This window comes from Gavialis gangeticus, unplaced genomic scaffold (assembly GCF_001723915.1).
Source record: "Gavialis gangeticus isolate Ggan-Ray unplaced genomic scaffold, GavGan_comp1, whole genome shotgun sequence".
NCBI lineage: Eukaryota > Metazoa > Chordata > Crocodylia > Gavialidae > Gavialis > Gavialis gangeticus.
The window spans coordinates 36357741-36378626 of NW_017729027.1; the positions used below are offsets into that span (position 1 = coordinate 36357741).

The window sequence follows — 20886 nt, forward strand, 5'->3', positions numbered from 1 at the left end:
CCTTGCTGTCACCGGGCCATTTCTGCCAAGAGGTCAAGTGGAAGGGCAAGTATACTGCTCACCACACAGACTAACTCCTATGACTTTGCAATAGTAGTCTTGAAAGCAACAACAGATGCATCTACATGTGTAAATAATGGGGTTAAATTTTCTAAGCAGAAAAGTCAAGCACATAAACTTGCACCTGGGCATGCATCTGAATGTGTGTTCATAGGGAGCAAATTTGCTCCTAACAGGAGTAATTCAGTCCAGCACTTCTCCTGCCTTGCTCTGCCCTGCTGCAGCAGCCAGGAGGAGCTCCAGCCTCCCCCCAGTGCCAGCCCCAGACTAGTAGTAGGAACAGGGCCCCATCCCAATCTCCATGGGCCAGGAGGAGCTGTCCCACCTCTGGGAGAAGCTGCCTCCAAGCCACCCAGTGATCAGGACCGATAGCTGTGTGGTGGAAAGAGCGGTCTTGGCTCTGAGGGAAGCTGCCCCCCAGCTCCCAGCAATCAGGACCTGTCCTGATCTATGAGGGGCAGAGAGAGCTGTTCTGTCTCTGAGGGCAGCTGCCTCCCAAGCCAGTTCCGAGGGGAATAGGGGCCAGACCTGATCACCAGGATCCTGGTTTTCTCTAACAAAAAACAATCCAAAATCCTCTGCTTTAAAAAAAAAGGAAAAAATCCACATTTTTCCATGATTAAAACAAAATGCCATATCAATCCAAATAATAAATAGTGATATTTTATTTTAATCACAGAAAACGTGGTTTTATGAGTTGTTTTAAAGCAGAGAATTTTGGAATTTTTTTCTCAGAGAAAACCAGGATCCCTGCCAATCACTACATGGCTGAGAGGCAGCTGCCCCTAGAGCCAAGATAGCTTTCCCCACCCTGCAGAGATTGGGACCATCCCTGATCACCACACAGGTGGGAAGCAGCTGCCCCAACAGCCAGGGCAGCTCTCTTCATCCTGCAGAAATTGGGACCAGTCCTGCTTGCTGTGCAGTTGGGAGGGAGCTGTCCTGCAGCTGGGACATCTCCCCCTACCCCACGGAGACTGGGGCTTAGCCAGGCAGCAGTGGCTTTCAGTCAGGGTCTACATGTATGCTTTTACTTTTGCATCATCCTTCAAAAGATCAAGAAATGAAACAGTAATTTACTTCAGATTTTGTGCCATTAATGTGCCATTTTTCTAGTACCTGTGTGTGTTGGTACTAGCAAACAGTGTGTTAGACTAATTTAATGCACAGTAATTGACATGCACATGTAGATAGTGATGCTTTACTATGCATTAAATTAGTCTAATGCGCACAACAGCATCTTGTATAGATGCACCCAACATAATTTATTGATGCATGACAGGAATGTCTTTTCATTGTTGCTTTGGGTCCATTTGTCTCTCCAACCCACATTTCCAAATCTAACTACGAAAGACAATTAACACCATTGCAAAATTCTCTTCCACTTTTCATGCTGTTATTTATTTTACTTGAGATATCACCAGAAGATACAGATTGTTTTTCTTTCCATTGCAATTTACTTGACAAACAGCAATCACTGAGGTGTGCTGTCCTTTTCACAGATACCATCTGTGTTCAGTTATTCTATTTAGAACCTCCTTCACAGTGTTAGGATTTAGAGCCCAGATCCTAGCCTCTGTTCTGGCTCCTCTTCCCTAAACATTCCTTACAGCATAATCCCCAGTGCTTTTCCTACTTAACTTTTCCCTACTATTCTTCTTCTGCCATGAGCTATTTTTCATGGGGTAATAGGTGTGCCATTGAAGCCATTTATACATTATAATGTGCCATTATAAAGATCTTAAATTTATAAATGCAATAAAACATCCCATGATATGAATCCAAGTATAATAATTTTCTTACTTACTGCACTTGAAGACATGAAGGCAAATACCAAGTGTAAAAATAATTTATATTATTTTGGCTACATAGTAAATTATTCACATATATCCATAAAGACCTATGGGAAGGACAATTATTCTATCTGCTGTTGTGCTGATGGAACAACCCAACAGTGCTCAAAGAGTCACCACTACGTAGTGCAGGTTGTTGGTACCTTTGGTCACACACAAACATTTGAATTGTATAAGCCCTGTAAATTTTTCAACTACTTTTATATATAAATCATAACTTTTTCAACTAACGCCACCCTTTAGGAAACAAAGGGGGTTACAGTTGATCTGATCAAGATCAACTGTAACACCTGAGCTTCCATCCACAACGCATAGATGACTCTTGGAGAATATACTCCTTAGTAAAGGAACAGCAGTTGGCCTCCAAGTCAGCCGAACATTTACTAAAAAAATTTGCATCACTCCAGCAAAAGTTTCTAAATTTTCTTCACCTACCTTTCCCCCTGCAGTTTCAAAAGTTTAAAGCAGTGGTTCTCAATATTTTTAGACTTGAGGCATCTTTGGATAGACTGGGCAAACCCCTCAGAAAATGACACCTCTTCATTTTTACTTCTTTTTTTTAACTACAGACAAGTAATAGACCAATCCTTTGTTTGAAAGACCTCAGAAAAACCACAACAGAACAGAACGTTTTTAACACTATAGATTCCCATATGAAAACTCTGGGTTTATCTTGTGAATCATGTTTGTATACCCAGTGCTAACACTGGGTAACATCCTGCAGCACCCCTTAAATGATCTCAAGGCACCCAAGGGTGTCCCAGCACCCTGATTGAGAGTCACTAGCTTAAGAATTTATTTTGTTTTCTCTCTCAAATTATTGTGTAGAGTTTCTGTGTGGAATGTTCATATGAGTAATCCCCATTTCTTCCTAGATATAGTGAGAATTCAGTGATGGATAAAGTAATATGATACTGCTGTAAACTAGGCCTACTCAAAAGTCATTTATCTGCATCTAAATGTCAAGCAATCAAGCTGGGCAGAGTACTGGGACACAAGTACATGTGCTGAGCAGGGCCAAGAAGAGGAACCTATGTCCAGCAAACCTTAGGTGTAACTTGGAACTATGATGTGTTCTACACTACAACCAGCTCTGGCCAGAATTTGGTACATTAAGAGGTTACAGCTTGCTTTGTATCAAAGGGAATTATTTTGACATAACTCTTGAGGTTTAATTGCCAGTCTGCTCATTCAACATTTGATTTAGTTCGCAGAATTTGGTGTTCAGCAACTTTGAAACTAAAAATGTTAATAGCAGTCTAATGCATAGACTTACAATGAATGAATCATAGAAAAATCACTTCAAGGTGTTAAATCATATGCAGTATAACTCAGGACTGATTGACTGCTTTATATTTACTGAGGCTTCCACACAAGTGTATCATGCAGAACATTATCTACTTTTCTCTTACTCCTTAAAAACATATTTGACATATTTTAGCCTTCTGATTTATAATGCCCTCCACCCACATCTAGAATTAATATCGCTAACCTGAAAGAATTTGAGTTCTCTGTGAGCTGTTAATGCTGAAAACTAATTAGAGATGAGGAAATGTTGGAAGCTCTGCTTTGGATGAATATAAACACTAATGGATATAAACACCAACTGTTCTTCTATTGCTTGTGATTATACATATCCATCTGTCAAACCCTGCCCTTGAATAAATATGGACAATAATGGCGAAAGAAGGATTATGATATATGAACATAAAAGACTTAGAAAAATAAGCATGTGATAGGAACGACCAATGCAATTTGACTTCAGTCATATATAACTCAAGTTGCAGGAAGAATGTTGCTATTGCTGGTGATGATGATAACATGTGCAATTTTGGTTTTATGGCTATGGCCCTGGACTGGGTCATCATGGGATAATTACTTTTAGCTAGATTGTCAAGTCTAGTAAGAAGTGGCACAATCTGAACATGTTGCTGAACATTTTGTCAATCAGCCCCCAGGTACTTTAATGAGCTCAGAGCCACACTGAAAATCTGGTCCTTGTCTTGCTGTAGCTTAGTTCCTTTCCCTACCTGTATAATATGGATAATAAGATTCCCTTATTTGTCACAGGGACAAAATATACAAACACTTTGGTTTTGCCTTCAAGTACTAGCTTGGATCTTATTCTTCTCTCACTTTTCACTGGTTAAACTACTCTTGAATTGAACATGTGAAGAGAAGAGGAGTCCAGAAAACTGAGAAGAAATTTTCAATCAAAAATGAAAGTTTGAATGTTTTAAAAATGGCCACCAGGAGGTAATCAGCCTCCAAATTACCAAGATCTCATTCTGTGTAAAATCTTGAAGTCTGTCCTGTGTTTACACCCCCTTTGTAGATGTTTGTCGGGCATTTGTAACAAATCCATATTCAGTATGGAATATGGTAATATACTGCTTAGTACTTACATGCTAGAGTATGAACTGCAGAATCCTTCAAAGGATCAAGGAATGAAACAGTTATTTACTTCAGATTTTGTATTTTGAAAAACAGCATAACTCAGACATAATGATACGTACCAATTGACTCTCTGTCATTCCAGGTGCTGATAAGTAAAGATTAGCCTGCAAAAAGTAAATATATACCATATTACATAAAGCAACATAAAGTCTTATAAAAGCCACACAAACTGAGATAGAAGAGAAAGCTGATTTACAAAAGAGAGAATCCAAAACAAAACCTGTTTTCACAGATTATCAGTGGTTCCTGGATGATGGGAAGAGAAAAGTATGTATATCTGTCATTTCACTTGCAGTAATTTTTCTGTTGCTGATTTCTATTGAAAGGAAATAGATAAATAATAGCCCATTTGCCTGTAGAAGTCTTTATGGCAGATGCAATGGTTTCCGTCAACTGAGTAGACATATAAAAGAAAAATAATTATATGTCTAGTTATAACTCATGTGGTAAAGCAGTTCCATAACCCTGGGAGAGGGGAAGAACATGATTTCCCTTTCCTCATTAAAAGACTCTGGTGGCTGGTGCCTACTGAGAATGATTCAGAAACTGGGCAGTTCCCTGCTCTTTGGCCTTTCTGAATCATAGGAATATGAGTAATACTGCTATTAGTCACATGCAGACTCTGGGCACTCTATAATGTATAACTCTAGCCTCTGAATGTAATCTATCGAGGAGGAAAGTTCCTAGTTCCTTTCTCCACTTGCACAGAGATAGCCACAATTTATCACTAAATCCCTTGGCAAAGATGCAAATAAAGGCAGCATGGGATCTAATGTGTGATTCCCACAAACTCTTCCAGCCATGCCACACAAACATAGCAGGAGGCATGATTGTGGAATTAAGCATTGCATCCCATCATGACTTATCAGTAGTGCATCATGATCCTGGGGTCTCCCTGAACCAGCAAGTAGGAAGTTCCTGCAGCCAGAAGTCAGCTGTCAGCTGATGGGTCTTCCAGCCACAGGGACATACCATGTTCTCACAGCTGGGAGCCCCATTGACTGAGGGAGCTCCCAACTGCTGGGATGTATCATAAGCTCCTTTTGGCTGGGAACCCCAACAACAAAGGGCTACCAGCTGCAGTGGTGCATGGTGTGCCCCCACAGCTGGAAGCCCAAGGCTAGCCACATGTTCAATTAATGGCATGATAGGAACCAGCCACAAAACTATTACACATTTTTTGTGTAATAACTTTGTGGTTTATTACTTGTTTTAGCATGCTATTAATTTCATTAACTTGTATCTGAGTGTAATTAACTGGTTAATCACATTTTAAGTGTACTGTGTGCCAGGCAGCTCAGCGTACAGTAACAGGACTGAAAAAATTCACTGGACAAACTACATTTGCATTGGTGGCTCAAGATTATGTTCACATGTTATTGAATTTCTTTCATGCACTCACCCTAATCTGCCACTGGATCTTATTGTAAACTTTAAGAAATTGAAAGAGCCCAAGGACTCTGGGAAATCTGTCAATATAAACTACTGGAGCCAAATTTTGCTGTCAATTACACTAGTGTAATTTCAGAGTAAATCTTGTTTCAGTGGAGTTGCTCCAAATTTACATTGGACTAACAAAAAAAAGTTAAAGAAACTCATTTATTTTCAGACATTGGCATGAAAACTTGAGTCTTTTTTGCTTGACTTACATTGTCTTTAGGAAGCAAAGCCTGCAGAGTTCTGCCTATTTCTTTTATCGTAAACACTTTTTATCTATAATCATATTTTGCCTATAGCTTCTTTTTAGCACTTAGGTAAAAGATAAGACAAAAGCACTGCAATAGTCTGCATGTTAATAATCTTCCTATTGATAACTGGAAATCATAATGGCTTGTTTGAAAATAACTGAAGAACCATATAAGAAAATTCTAATATAATAATTCTAATGCAATAAAGGGCTTAATCTGTCTGCCTGTCCATCTGTCCATAATGCTCTTGGAGCACTCTAATTGGTTACTGAAACAACCAATCAGAGTGCTCCAAGAGCATTCCAGACAGAAGGCAGCTGAGCATCGCCACGACAGCAGGGATGGAGGGGACTGAGGGGGGGCGAGGCCAGCTCCCTGGAGGCAGCAGCAGTGAGGGGTGCTGGCTGATGGGATGATGGAGTAAGCTCCTGTTCCTCCCCTCCCCCACTGCTCCTGGGAGGAGGCGGTGGTGCTCTATCCCTGCCTGTCCTCCCTGATCCACTCCCCACATCATTCCTGATGGACAACTGGCTAGTAGTTAATAACAGAAGATTTTGGAATTCTGTTGCAAAGAAACTGTTACTTTGTCTTTTCTGCAAAAATCGTTTGAGCTTTATGACTTCAAAAATCCAAAAAACAAAGCCTCTTCTTGATTGACAGCATTTAATGAAAATAAAATGACCAAGGGAACTGAAATGCCACAGAAAATGCTTATTTGGAATGTGAATTTGATCTTACACTTCTGTAAACAAGCAATAACTCTGCTAGTCAATGGAGATACACCAGTATAAAATGAAAGTAAGTGGGATTACACTGTGGCCATTAATAAGATTCTAAAACTAATTGCTGAAAATAGTGAGCCAAATCATCAGCTGGTGTTACCTACCATTGTTCCATCAAAGCCAATAAAGCTAGACAGAAGCTGGGGATGTGGGTAAGCTCCATAGCATCTTAATAATGGAACAGACCTGTTTCATTGCTGATTCTCCACTGCCTTGCTCAATCATGCAATTATTTATATCAATGGGAAGTTATATAAAATGAGTGTCAAGTGATAAAAAAAGGATAGCTGAGAACTGAGACTCTATTCATTTAGTTTCTAATTATGACCAAGTTCTTGTTAAGCCATTATTCAACAGTGTTCCATGCTGCACTTTCAACTGCCCAAATGATTGGTTTTAATGCTAGCTTGGGTTTGGAGCAGTCACGCATTAAGGCTAAAATCCTCCTCTGTCTTCCACCTGCACAGCTATGAATTGCCACTACAGGGTTGGTGAGCCAAGGCTGGCTTCTATCCCTGCTCTTGCCAGGGGGGAGAAATGGGTTGCAAGGATGGGTAGCTGGGAGGCATAGAGTTAATGGAATGAGGGTGGGTAATGAAATGGGAGGTGGGTGGGGGAAGGCTGGTGAAATGAAGGAAGTCAACCACTAAAGGAAAAGAAAAAGGAAAAAAAAAAAAGAATTTAAAAAGAAATAAAAAGGAAGTAAATTAAAGAATGTCTCATGTTTTAATAAAAAGGAATTTGGGATTGGTGTGGGGGGATACTGGTCATGCTTCTCAGGGTGACTGGGAGGTGGGAGCAGTGCAGGAAGGCACTTTTTGGGGAGGTACTCTTCCTGCCATGGGAAGGAAGCTCCAGCTCATGGGGACATGATCCAACATCCTACCTTGTTCTCCCCCACCCCTTAAACTCCAGTCATCCATGTACTGACTGACTTGAAGGTGCTCTGCTGGCTGTCTGCATGGAGTTGCACCCCTGGGGGTGGGAAGGCCCTCAGGCTGGCCATTATCACAGGACACCGCTACTCAAATGATATATTCATATAAATACTAATGTTATGTAAAATATGCAAAGGGATTTAGCAGGAAAACAGCTTTTGCTGGGTCTGATTCACTCACCAACAAAGATAATCTATTTTTCTCTTAACCAATGACATATTCAAGACTTCTTTGTATTAAACATTCAACAAAAGACAGCATGCACATAAATAATGGTAAGTATATTGTTAAAATACCATGCTAATCCTTCCTAAGTAAAAATGAATTTCAGACAAACAAGTTAAAAGCTACTTCAAAAGAATTAGATCTAGGTTAGAAAACCATATCACTGCTTAATACAATACAAAAGCTAGGAGTTTCCTGATATACCTGCTTGGACTGAATATTGAAAGGGCATTTGTTGTATTAATATCAAACTGTGAGCTCATCCAGCATGCTCACTATCTTCTGCTTGCGCTCCACACTAAGTGCTCCAAGAAAGGTCATCAGACACAAGTCAGAAGGTAGTGAGCATGCTGGATGAGCTCACAGTTTGATATTAATACAACAAATGCCCTTTCAATATTCAGTCCAAGCAGGTATATCAGGAAACTCCTAGCTTTTGTATTGTATTAAGCAGTGATATGGTTTTCTAACCTAGATCTAATTCTAGATTATATTATGGCCCCTTTATGCTGTACTAAACAGGCAAAACAAACTACCGGGGAATACCCCAAAGCTGTGTTAATGGCTCAGCACTGGTCTGTCTTGCAGCCATTGTCGCAGGTTACAGAGTTGATAGGGATTGTGAGTTGGTTATTCTCAGCTACCCAGTGGTTTCTAGGAGACCATTGCCATGGAATCTAACTTAGAGCTGCCTTAAGGACAAATGATTAATAATGAGCCCAATCAAAAAGGAGCTTTGGGACTTCTTCAGCTTTGTAGTATTAGGGAGTGGATTCTTAGAGAGACAGATTTTTATTGGGGCCTTAAGGGCTTAAAGCCTTTTTAACCTCCACAGCTTCTCTAGAGTCAGAAGCTAGTTATCCTCTGAGGAAAACCCTAAAAGTGATCGCTGATTTACAGTAGTAGAAACATTATACATTGCAAGAAAATGTGAAAAACTCGGCATAGAGAAAGAAACTGCTGTTGAGAAGGGCTATCTAAAGAGGTGTTAGTTAAAATATCATGTCTGAATTGAGGTGTGACTTTAATTCTCAACACATTTGTAAAGGTCATAGAGAAAATGAACTTGACTAACTTTCTGTGTTAAACGGTCACACAAAAGCAATCTCCAAAAATAGCATCTCATTGGGCAGCATTAGTCACTGTATGTCACATGCTGAAAAATTCCACTTGGAAAAATGTTGGGCACAGTTTAGTAAGCATAAGGATTACAGTGGTGAGCAATATATGTTATTGTCTTCAAGATACAGACAGTGAGCTTGTTTTTTATATCACTAAAAATTATCTCTTCCAGTCTCCTTCCTAATTAGGCTGAACCAGCACAATCTGTCAAGTAGAATCACAGTCCAAAGCACATAAGAAAAATGCACAACATTTCTTTTGCTACCCATTCCAGAAACAAAATTTTATTGATCAAATAGTGTATTGGCAGCAAGCAGCAATCTTTACTCATTTTACCTGCACTGCTCCTGATCTGTGATTCAAGAGAAAGACTGAGCAATGAATAATGGGCAGGCCTCTCATACAAATAAATGGGTTGTAAGTAAAATAAATCACCAACATTAACTGTTTATACTAATGAGAAAGATAGCAATATCTGAGTTTAAGGCTTTCATACTTATTAGAACAGATTAATTAACTTAGAGTGGTTATTGTATGTGTGTGCATGTGTGTGTGTGTCCATGCTGACACACTTGCCTGTGTATCCACACAACAAGGTAGCTTGTACATATTTCGGGCTAACTTTCATAATCCTAAACCAGGTGCTCTCAACCTTTTTAGACTCAAAGCAGCCCTCAATAGACCCCTCAGTAGACTCAAGGAACTCTGTGGAAAAGGTCATCTCTTAAATTTGCACTCATTTTTTGACGACAGAAAAATAAGAGCACAAATAACCTGTTGAAAAGAACTCAGAAAGACCACAGCAGGACAGAATGTTTTTACGCTAAGGATTCTCATTTGAAATCTCCGGGTTTACCTTGTGATAAACATTTGCACACCTAATAATGTCAGAGTTGCTTGGCACCCCATAGCACCCTTGAAAATGATTTCAAGGCATTCTAGGGTGCCATGGAACCCGGTTGAAGAACCATTGTTCTAATAGTGTAGCAGGTGCTGAAAATTTGGGTAAGCCCCAATTTATGGTGTATGGGCAATAACTAAAAGGCATGCTATGGCAGCAGTGCATATTGGGTGCCTATACATGAGTAGCGAGGCTGCTCCAATGTGCTGTAATTACAGTGTGTTAGAGCAGGTTTGATTAACTGAGTCTGCAGACTCCAGCATCTCATCTTAAAAATGGTTGTGGGGGCACTTTAACTAAAGCTTGGCAAATGAACTTTAGTTAAAGCAACCCTGCCACCATTTTTAAGCGTGGGGACACTGATACATGAGATGCTCTGGATGCTTATATTAGAGAGGCTCTCACAGACACTCTAATTAAAGTACTCCCCACCTCCCCCTGGAGCACATGTATAAATGCCCAACAATTGCAAGGGTTTTTGGTTGTAGCCATGTTGGTCTAAGGACATAGGCAGACAAGGTTCTTTGGGTAGATGTGACATCTTTTATTAGACCAACTGAGTAGTTGGAAAAAAGTTCTTAGCAAGCTGTTGGGCACAGTCACCCTTCATCAGGCATAGGGAGTCTCTGCAGGTCTGAGACTCCAAGGAATGAGAGATGCTTAAAGTGTGGAGGGATACTTCATCCTCACATACAACAACTTCATTTTTAACAACCAATACTTCCTTCAGACAATGGGTACAGCTATGGGCACCAAAATGGCCCCACAATATGCCAACCTTTTTATGGGCCATCTAGAAAATTTCTCAAGAACTGCACCAACAAACCCTTATTATACCTGAGATACACAGATGATATCTTCATCATTTGGACTGAAACCCTGCAGTCTCTGGTGGACTTCCACCAAAAATTAAACAATCATCACCCCTCTGTCAGACTATCGCTTGAATACTCCAACACCAGCATTTCCTTTTTTGCATGCCATGGTCAATATCCAAGATGGTAAAATTCAAACCACCATACACAGGAAACCCACTGACCAACATACATATCTACAAAGAACCAGCAATCACTCTAAACACACCGAGAAAGCTGTAATTTACAGCCAAGCACTCCCATACCACTGAATTGGCAGCAAGGAAAATACTCATGATCACCACCTCACAAATCTCAAAAGGGCCTTCAGCCAACAAGGACACTTTTCCAGAGATAGATTGCACTTTTGAAAGAGCCACCTGGATACCATGTGAAGATCTGCTGCAGAACAAAAAGAAAATCCCCACAAATCACACACCATTGGTGATGACATATCACCCTTCCCTGGAACTTACATGGAAAATCATCTAACAATTGCAACCCATATGAGAAGAAGACCTAATTCTCAATGAGATGTTTCCAGATCCACCCATCCTAGCCTCATTAACCTTGCTAACCTCATCACCAGAAGCAAACTCCCTATGACCCAAACCACACCAAATGGATCCAGACCATGCCAGGACAAGAAATGCAAAACTTGCCAACATATCTCCACCACCCCAACAATTACTACACCCCACAACAGAGCCATCAGCATTCCTAGATCCTATGCCTGGACCTCCAAAAAATGTAAGATCTCTCATCCAGTGCACTAAATGCCCTCATGAAAAATAAGTAGGAGAAACCAAACAACAACTGCACACCAGAATGAACACACAACGGAAATCTACGAAAGACAAGAATACCTAGCTACCTGTGGGGGCACGCTTCTCACAGGACAATCACTACCTCTCCGATCTCTCAGTTCTAATCCTTAATGGGAATTTACAACACATCTTTCATAGATGAGCCTACAAACTTCACTTCATCCACTTACTAGATACTAAAAATCATGGACTCAATACAGACATTGGATTTATGATACATTACAACCTGCCTTGACATCACAGCATTACCTTGTTATTGCTAGCCTTTTTTTACTTTGTATTATTATTACCTCTATATTGTTTTTCCTTTGGCCTTTTTTTGCCCTCTGTTTTCTTCCCCCTCCTTTACCTTTTGTTTTCATACTTCTACCCTTTTATATTTTCATTGACATCCTGTCACACTTTTAGCTTCTCCCATTTCTGCTTTCCTGATTTCTAACTATTCCCTTTATCACAGACTGTCTCTTTTTCACCTTGTGTTTTATCTCTGTGCTCTCTCTCTGACTTTTTCTTTCCCCTGGTCTTCACTACTTTCCTTCCCCCTTTGTCTTGCTTATCTCTACCTGTTTACATTTTCACTGACATCCCTCCACACTTTTAGCTTCTCTCATTGCTTGGAGTCTCAGAGCAGCAGAGACTCCCTATGCCTGATGAAGGGTGACTGTGCCTGAAAGCTTGCTAAGAACTTTTTTCCAACTACTCAGTCAATAACAGACATCACATCTAACCAAAGTACCTTGCCAAATATTGCAAAATATTGTCCTCAGACTGTCTTCTCAAAATTAAACAAAAAAGGGAAATTAAAAGGAAAAAAAGGCAATTAAAATTACTTTAAACTGGCATTGAGTTTGGCTTTCATTTGGCTAGGGATAATAATCATCCTGTGCTGAAGAGCCACCAAACAGGATGAATTTGAAGCAAGGGTCAGAGGTTTCAAGTGTCATTGCCAATACCCTGGCTGACTCACTTTCACATTCAATAAAGAACTCATTTTCTACACCAGTTTCCACCCTTCTCTCATGCAGATCCAACTGGCATGAAAGGATGATTATTATTCCTACAAAGTAAAACATTTTTGTAGCTAAAACAGAATAATTATAAGGGGACTTACATATTTGGTTTCCCTTCCAGCTGTTCTCTGCGGCACTGTAGACATCTGTACACAACATAAATTGATATAGTAACATGCAGACAACACTGGAATAATTCTGTAAGCTTTTATCCTTGTTGTAAGATATTAATTGCTTAAAATTGTAAGATGTGCTTATAATATGTCCTAAGTGAAGAATGATTCATTAATGTTTAACTCTAAGGCTCAGGTCTTATTCCACCTCTAAGATGTCTAAGTGACACTTAAAAAGAAGTCCCCAGTTCCTTCACTGAAGAGCCATGTTGAATGACTGAACTTGAGATCATGCTTACACCTAAATAGAAGAAAAAAACAAGCTCCCACCACCATTTTGTCCAATTTTGGCTACAGCACTTTCCCAGACAGGGTAAAAGGGAGTTTGAGGCCCCGCACCTATATCTCTCATTTCCCAGGAAAGTGCCCTAGACGTGGGTTCCCTGGACAGAACAGGATTGGTCTCCTGAGACAAGATACACGTTTTTAGGGTGACTTCTTGCAAAACCTTAATGGTCTCATTGCTGCAATAGGAAGGAGGATATAGGCATAGGTATTATTGTTTTAAAGATTATGAGGTTGCCAAAAATCTGAGTGCAGTAGCTGACCTCATTCTGTTAAAAATGACCTTGATATGGTTAAAAATGACCTTGATAATGCCTCCAAGGACTCTTTCTGTTAATCTGTTAACAGACAAGGGATGTATCCAAGCCCCATGAGGGAACTCACTTCTATTTGCCTGGGACATTCTCCCTCATGCTGTCACTTGGCAAAAACTCTCATTTTTTACATTTTCTTCTGCTGCCTATTTCATCCAATATTGAAATTGAAATGTTGGTAAGAACTAACTGATGTACATGGGGAAAAAAAATCCTCAAATATTTATATACAACGATGGGCTCTAGATCAACAGTCACCACACAGAAGGTGCATCTACATGAGGCATTTACTGAGAAGTAAACTAATTAGCCCTGCAGTAAATGTCAGGCCTCTACACATGCCCTCTTCCCCCTCCTACCAACTAGGCTAGAGTTAACAAATTAACTCTGAAGCACAGTGGTACTTATACATACAAGTCCTATCCCGCTGCAGACTTTTTACTCAGCAACGGTATACTTGTAGATGCTACCCCAGCTGGCTGGGGCATAAGGGTGTTTCAGTACAGGGCTGCCTGCCAGCAAGCCCTGCACTGAAGCAGTCTCATGCCCCAGCCAGCCCCTCTGCAGCACATTGAGCCAGGGGAAGCAGCCCCAGGCTGGCAGGCTGATCCCTGGGGCCTCCTGCCAGCCAGGGCTGCTCTGACCCAGCTCAACATACTACAGTCCTTCGCCCACATTCAAATGGTGCACCCAGAAGCAATAAACTCTGGAGCTTTAATTGTATGTGTAGAGGCACCCAGAGTGAGGTAGTTAGCTATGATAGTCTAAAGTCAGGCAGAAGTCAATACAAGGTAGCATCTTCTAAGACTAATTGATGGAGTAGGCTGTAGCCTACAAAAATATATGTCTTTCTAAATGAGGTAGAGACTTTAAGGTGCCATCCTGCCCTACCATACAGGAAAGAGATCTTGGAGTCATTGTAGGCTGTTCACTAAAACAATTTGCTAAGCATCAGTCAAAAGGCAAATCAAATGTTTGGAATGATCAAGAAAGGAATTGTAGACAAGTCCAAAAATATAATTCTCTCCCTTTCTAGATCTATGGTGCATCCACACTTTGAATACTGTGTGAAGTTTTGGTCCCCACACCTCAGAAAGGATGTATAGGAATTAGACAAAGTACAGAGGAGGGCAACAAAGATGATCAGGGGTATGGAGGGGCTTCCATATGAGGAGAGACTAAATAGGCTAGGACTTGTTAGCTTAGAAACAAGACAGTGGAAGTGGGGGAGGGCAGGACACATGATAGAGGTTTACAAAATATTAAATGTTGCAGAGAATGTTCATAAGGAATTATTATTTACCATCTTTCCAAATACCAGAAGTAGGGGGCATTAAATGAAACTATTGGGTAGGAGTTTTAAGACTAACAAGAAGGAATTCTTTTTTGCAAGGTATGTAATTAACTTGTGTAACTCATTGTCACAAGATGTTGTGGAGGCCAGTGGCTTAACCCAGTTAAAAAAAAGAATAGACAAATTTTTAAAGGAAAGGTCTAACTCTAGATGTTGAACAAGGTAGATAGGAATGCAGTCTCAACTTCCTAAACCTCTGAATGCTGGAAGCTGCAACTGGGAGAAGAGCAGGGGTAGAAGATTCTAGACATGCCCTGCTCACCTTCCTTCTCAGCATCCACACACTGCCACTCTGTGGGACGGGACACTGGACAAGATGGACCTATGGTCTGACCCAGTGAATGGAATTTTGCATGTTCTTATGCCCATGGCATTTCTAAGGCTCTTACATATATTTTCTTCTCATTTACAACTATTTCTCCCCCACTCTAATCTTGAAAGCCAAAGTCTTTATTCCAATGCCTACTTCTTATCCCTAAACTCAGGTCACACCCAGCCTGCAAAGAGATGTGAGCTGGCACATGGCCCCAACAGCACCTTCTCCACCCTGTGCATGTATTCTTCTTTCTTGTTCCAGCAGTCCCCTCCAGTGTCAATCCTTTCCTGCTGTCTTGCCCCACTGCAGTTTCTGCTTATCACATCACCATTGGCAATGGCAAAGGACAGCACTTAGTGTGGAGCACAAGCAGAAGTTCCAGTAGGGTGGCACAAGAGCAAGAGAGCAGCCCTCGGCACAAAGCAGGGAGGACTAAGGTAACCCAGTTGCATGTCACCCTTAAAGGTTGCAAACCCATGCTTTAACTTCTTGTCCAAACCACATTGTCTTCTTCTCTCATTGCCTCTGTTTCCTTTACCTGACCTCTTTTGTTCAGAACAGACTTTTGCACTGCCTTGGATCTGGTTTAATTTTTTATACAAGTATAAAGTGGGTATAAGTACTTTCTACCTATCAGAAAATTCATTCACAGTTACACTTCAAGACTTAACATCCACTTTACTCAACTGTAAGTAATTGTGCAAGGTATAGGCAGAAGAATTAAAACTTTCTACCTACAGGCATATTCAAATATCTGCTGCAGTAAAGAAAGGTGGGAGGGAAGAGAAAGTATAGAATGACCTTTCCTTAATCCCCAATTTTCTCTAATAATTGTTCTATTTCTACCACCCTCTTTCTCTCCAGATGCCAATGGCTTGATTCACCATTGTCCTGTGTCACATGCATAGGGTATATAATACGTGTTTGAGCTTACTCACTTACTTTGCCTGTATCTGAATCCATGGGTGTCTGCAGGAAACTTGGGGAAGATTCACACCGGCGCTGAAAAATGGGATTCAAAAGTGCACAGGCTTAATTAATAACAGAAGGAGGAAGAGTGGGGAAAGACTGTTCTAATACAAGTTGACTGGTATATTACCATAGGCAATGGATCCTGTAAGACTTGATCAATGGTTGCGCAGAGTTCTTCAGTTTGCTGCCTGAGCTGGGCAGGGGAGCACATCTAGAAAAGTAGAAGCAATATGAGGATTAACCCTTAGTGTTTCCAGATAAAAAGATAGAGAGAATTATTGTTACCTCTGAATGTGTGTCCAAAGTGGTGAGCTCAGTCTCACTTGCTTTCTTAGTTGGCTCTTCTAATGCCTAGAAATAAATTTAAAGGGTTATGATAATACATCATCTTAAAATAAAAATAAGTTTTGCAGAATGACAGTTTCCATATTTGATACTACTTAGTGGAGTAAAAAATGGCAAGTTGACACTGTCCTAAGCTTCCTCAAAATAAAGTTAGTATATCTTGAAAAATTAAAGTTGTTCTGCAAAGACAGAACACTAAATTCCAGTGACATTAAGAGGATATAGAGAGCCCCCATAAAGAATAAGGTTATGGAAATATCTCTATTTTTGGAATTCATTTACATACCAATGGTGCAAAGATGTATTTCACAGCTATATGTTATCTAGCCACTAGAAGTCTCTGTGTGCTTCTAGTGGCTAGATATTCACACATTCTAGGTAAAGTGTTAAGCATTTTGGTTTGTTAACTTTGTCTGTTTTCTTTAACAAATGCTCCCTGTTTAAAAAAGACTGAGATTTCAAATGTCAGGGCAAAGAAGGAATCAAGATTTGGGGCTGGTTTTACACAAAATTGTGTAACAGGAAACTTCTGATATGATAGAAATGTACAATATAATAGCTCCCTAGAGCCTGGGTGGCCCAAGCAGGTGCCTTGTATACACCCAGTACGTGTATAACTTTCCAATAGCTATTTCTGTCTCCAAAACAGAACTGAAACCTAATGAGGTCTGAGTACAGGTCAAGCCTTTAAACCTAAAAAGTTGATTGAGTTTCAAATTGGTCAAAATGAGTTTTCCCGTCCCTAAACTTAAGCAATAAACCTAACCACCCAGCAGTCAGGCTGAAAGGAAGGCTTAGAGGAAAATTCAACATATTATTCCTTTTTTATGTTCTTCCAGGTGCTATGACGTACAAGCTAGCTGCTGTCAGCCTGTTTTTGCTTTGAAGTGACTTCCATGCAGGCTCCATGCTGAGATACTAAAATTACTCTGGAACCTTGCTGAAGCATGAAGCTGGAGTCCAGGGGGTCAGAGTCTGTGGCTTTTTTAAATATACTTTGCTTTTTCACACTGTTCTTTTTTATATTATTTAATGGAAAAAGAAACTATGAATAAAGGAAAATGTGGTTCTTTCAAATTGTTCTCCCTGCCCCCTGCATATTTTACACTTCAGTAGGATTCTGCGGCAAATGTGGCATCTCAGCATGGTAAATGCCAGAGATTCACATCACAGAAAATGTAGCTGCAGCTGGAAGGGTTGTGGAATTCTGAACACTAGGGATAATCACATTTAGGTATTAATGCAGTAAATATCCCTCCTTTCCCAGCTGTTGAGGGAATGCAGCACATTGTTGAAATGTTACTTAAAACTGATCTTTCTGGTTATTTTTAACTGCATCTGCAAAAACCTCATATACAATAGGCATGTACTTGGAGCAGCGTGTATCCAACCAGAAAAAAGGGCAACCCAGTAAAGGGGGATTTTGCAGCCAAATGTGTTGCCCTTTTCTCTTCTCAAGCATAACTCCTAAAAATCAAGAGAAATTTACTGGTCCTAAGGCAACTGGATATAAATCATAGGGGACACGAAGTGGGGAATGGGGGAGGGGGTACGTGCCCCCCTGAGATTGGCCCTTGCTGGCCATGTGTATGTGTACATAGAGGGATAGTGGGGGGCAACAGCAGGACTGGCACACAATTTTTGGGGGTCCCCTGCAATTTTTTGGCCCCCCCGATGTGAAGAAGACATCGGAGGTGGGTGGGCTGGTGAGCACAGGGGTGGATTAAGGTGTACTGGGGCCCATTGGCAAGCACAAAATTGGAGGCCCCCTCCCCACATGGGAGTTGGGCTTCATGGGGGGAGGGGTCCCTTCCCTTTCTAGTGCTGGCAGAGGAGTCTGGATGGACCCTGCCAGGCTAGGAGGCACATGCCTGCCACTTCTCCCTGCTCCCCACCCCCTGCCAAATGTACACATACATATGGCCGATAAGGTTCTTTGGGTAAATCTAATATCTTTTATTAGACGAACTAAATAGTTGGAAACATTTTTCTAGCAAGCTTTTGGGTTTAAAAACCCTTGAGCAGGCTATGCTCTTCCTGACTGGAATGAATAGTAAAGAAGCCAGAGGCTGGTCTACATGCAAGCCAGTGAGTGAAAATTTAAATTAAGGAGTCAGCAGATGAGAGAATCAGTGGATGAGAGTCAGTGGGTTTCATGGAATCAATCCTTAAACTGCTTCTTAATGAAAGAGTGAGTTTTGTTCAAGATACTATGGCCTTTCTACGAAAACTTAAATACATAGACCACCTTCCTAGCAACACCCTCCTAGTCACCATTGATATTACCTGCTTATATACCAACATCCCACACCAGGACAGCATCAAAGCCTTCCTTACATACCTACAAGAGCAAGATAACAACTCTGAGTACAGACCCAAAGATATTACTGAAATGATATGCTTCATCCTCTCACACAACAATTTCACTTTTAATAACCAACACTTCCTCCAGACCGTGGGCACAGCTATGGGCACCAAAATGGCCCCACGGTATGCCAACCTTTTTATGAGCCACCTGGAAGAATTCCTCAAAGACTGCACCATCAAACCTTTGTTATACCTAAGATATATTGATGACATCTTTATCATTTGGACTGAAAACCTTCAATCTCTGACTGAGTTCCGTCAGAAATTCAGCAACCATCACCCCTCCATCGACTATCTCTTGCATACTCCAGCACCAACAACTCCTTTTTAGACGCAATAATCAGCATCCAGAATGGAAAAATACAGACCACGTTGTACAAGAAATCCTCAGACCAACATACATGTCTGCACAGAACCAGCAATCACCCTAAACCCACCAAGAAACCTGTGATGCACAGCCAAACCCTCAGATCCCACCGAATTTGCACAGAGGAGAACACCCGAGATTGCTACCTCACAAATCTTTAAAAGGCTTTCACACAACAAGGACAGTCCTCCAAAGAGATAGATGCACATTTGAAAGAGCCACCTGGATACTACGTGAAGAACTGGTGCAGTGCAGAAGGAAAACTCCCATGAATCGCACACCCCTGGTTATGACATATCACCCCTCCCTCGAACCTATATTGAAAATCCTCAAACAATTGCAACCCATAATAGAAAGAGACCCAATTCTTAAAGAGATCTTCCCAGATCCACCTATCATAGCCTTCATGGGCAACTGGTGCCTCTTGAGTGCCCCCCCCCCAACCAAGCAATCAGCAACCGGGGAGAGGGTCCTCTGCTAGCCGATCACGCTGACCAGAGTGGGGGTCCCACAGCATGGGTGGGGGGTCTCCAGTGGTCAATCTCACTGACTAGTGGCTAATCTCACACGGCCCCACTCCCTGGCCAGCGCTGGGGGGGGGGCACCGGCACTCCTGGCTACCCCCCTGCCCGTTGTCTAAATAGAGAGCGCAGCCTGATGGGGTGCACATGCACCCTCATGCACCCCCACTGCTAGCCTTCAAACAAGCACTGAACTTCACTAACCTCATCACAAGAAGCAAACTTTCTATGGCCCTAAACACATTGAATGGATCCAGGCCATGCCATGAAAAGAAATGCAAAATTTGCCAACATATTTCCACCACCCCCATAATTACTACACCCCACAACAGATCTATCATCATTCCTCAATCTTACACCTGCACCTCCAGAAACATTATATATCTCATCCAGTGCATCAAATGCCCTGATGGAAAATACATAGGAGAGATCAAACAACAACTGCTCACCAGACTGAACGCACACTGGAAATCTATTAAAGACCAGAATACCCAATTACCGGTGGGGGCACCTTTCTCATGAGAGAACCACTCTCTCTCCAATCTCTCAGTATTAATCCTCAAAGGAAATTCACAAAACACTTTTCACAGATGAGCCTATGAACTTCACTTCATCAACCTCCTGGATACCAAAAATCATGTACTAAACATAGAAGAAATACAAAAATCTAGAACTCTTGGTTCCAAAATCATATCTTTTATTAGATCAACTAGAACATCACATGAAAATTTTCCTTTTCTTCAAGCTTTCGAGCTCAAAGTCCCTTCATCAGGCTCTGAGGAAAAGTGTAGATGGTAAAAAGTCCCCATAGGTAGGAAATAAACTTCATTTTTGTATAGAGGGAGCTGGAGATGGAAAGCTGCCCCTCTGAGTCCAGCTTTTTCTTGTGATTTCCCAGGTGGTCTAATAAAAGGGGGGGACCAGAAGGGTTTGGGGGAGACGCTGTTTCCCCTAGCGCCCGCTGGCATAACAAGGAGTAATGGGCACAAGTTGATGGAGAGGAGGTATAGATTGGACATCCGCAAAAACTGCTTCACAGTTAGGGTGGCTAGGAGCTGGAACCAACTTCCAAGGGAAGTGGTGCTGGCCCCTACCCTGGGGGTCTTTAAGAAGAGGCTGGATGCCTACCTGGCTGGACTCATTTGAGTCCCGTTT

The 20886-nt window shown here is 41.2% G+C and overlaps 1 protein-coding gene across 1 annotated transcript in view; it reads right to left on the minus strand.

The window, feature by feature from the left end:
• The window catches only part of MLIP (muscular LMNA interacting protein), a 303596-nt gene that overhangs the window by 73589 nt on the left and 209121 nt on the right, over positions 1 to 20886 (minus strand). Inside the window, exons 6-10 of the mRNA XM_019520562.1 lie at positions 16417 to 16482; positions 16259 to 16342; positions 16102 to 16161; positions 12819 to 12863; positions 4430 to 4474 (exon numbers count right to left, since the gene is read on the minus strand). Coding sequence (XP_019376107.1) covers positions 4430 to 4474; positions 12819 to 12863; positions 16102 to 16161; positions 16259 to 16342; positions 16417 to 16482 — 300 coding nt within the window. The remainder of the gene's footprint in view (positions 1 to 4429; positions 4475 to 12818; positions 12864 to 16101; positions 16162 to 16258; positions 16343 to 16416; positions 16483 to 20886) is intronic.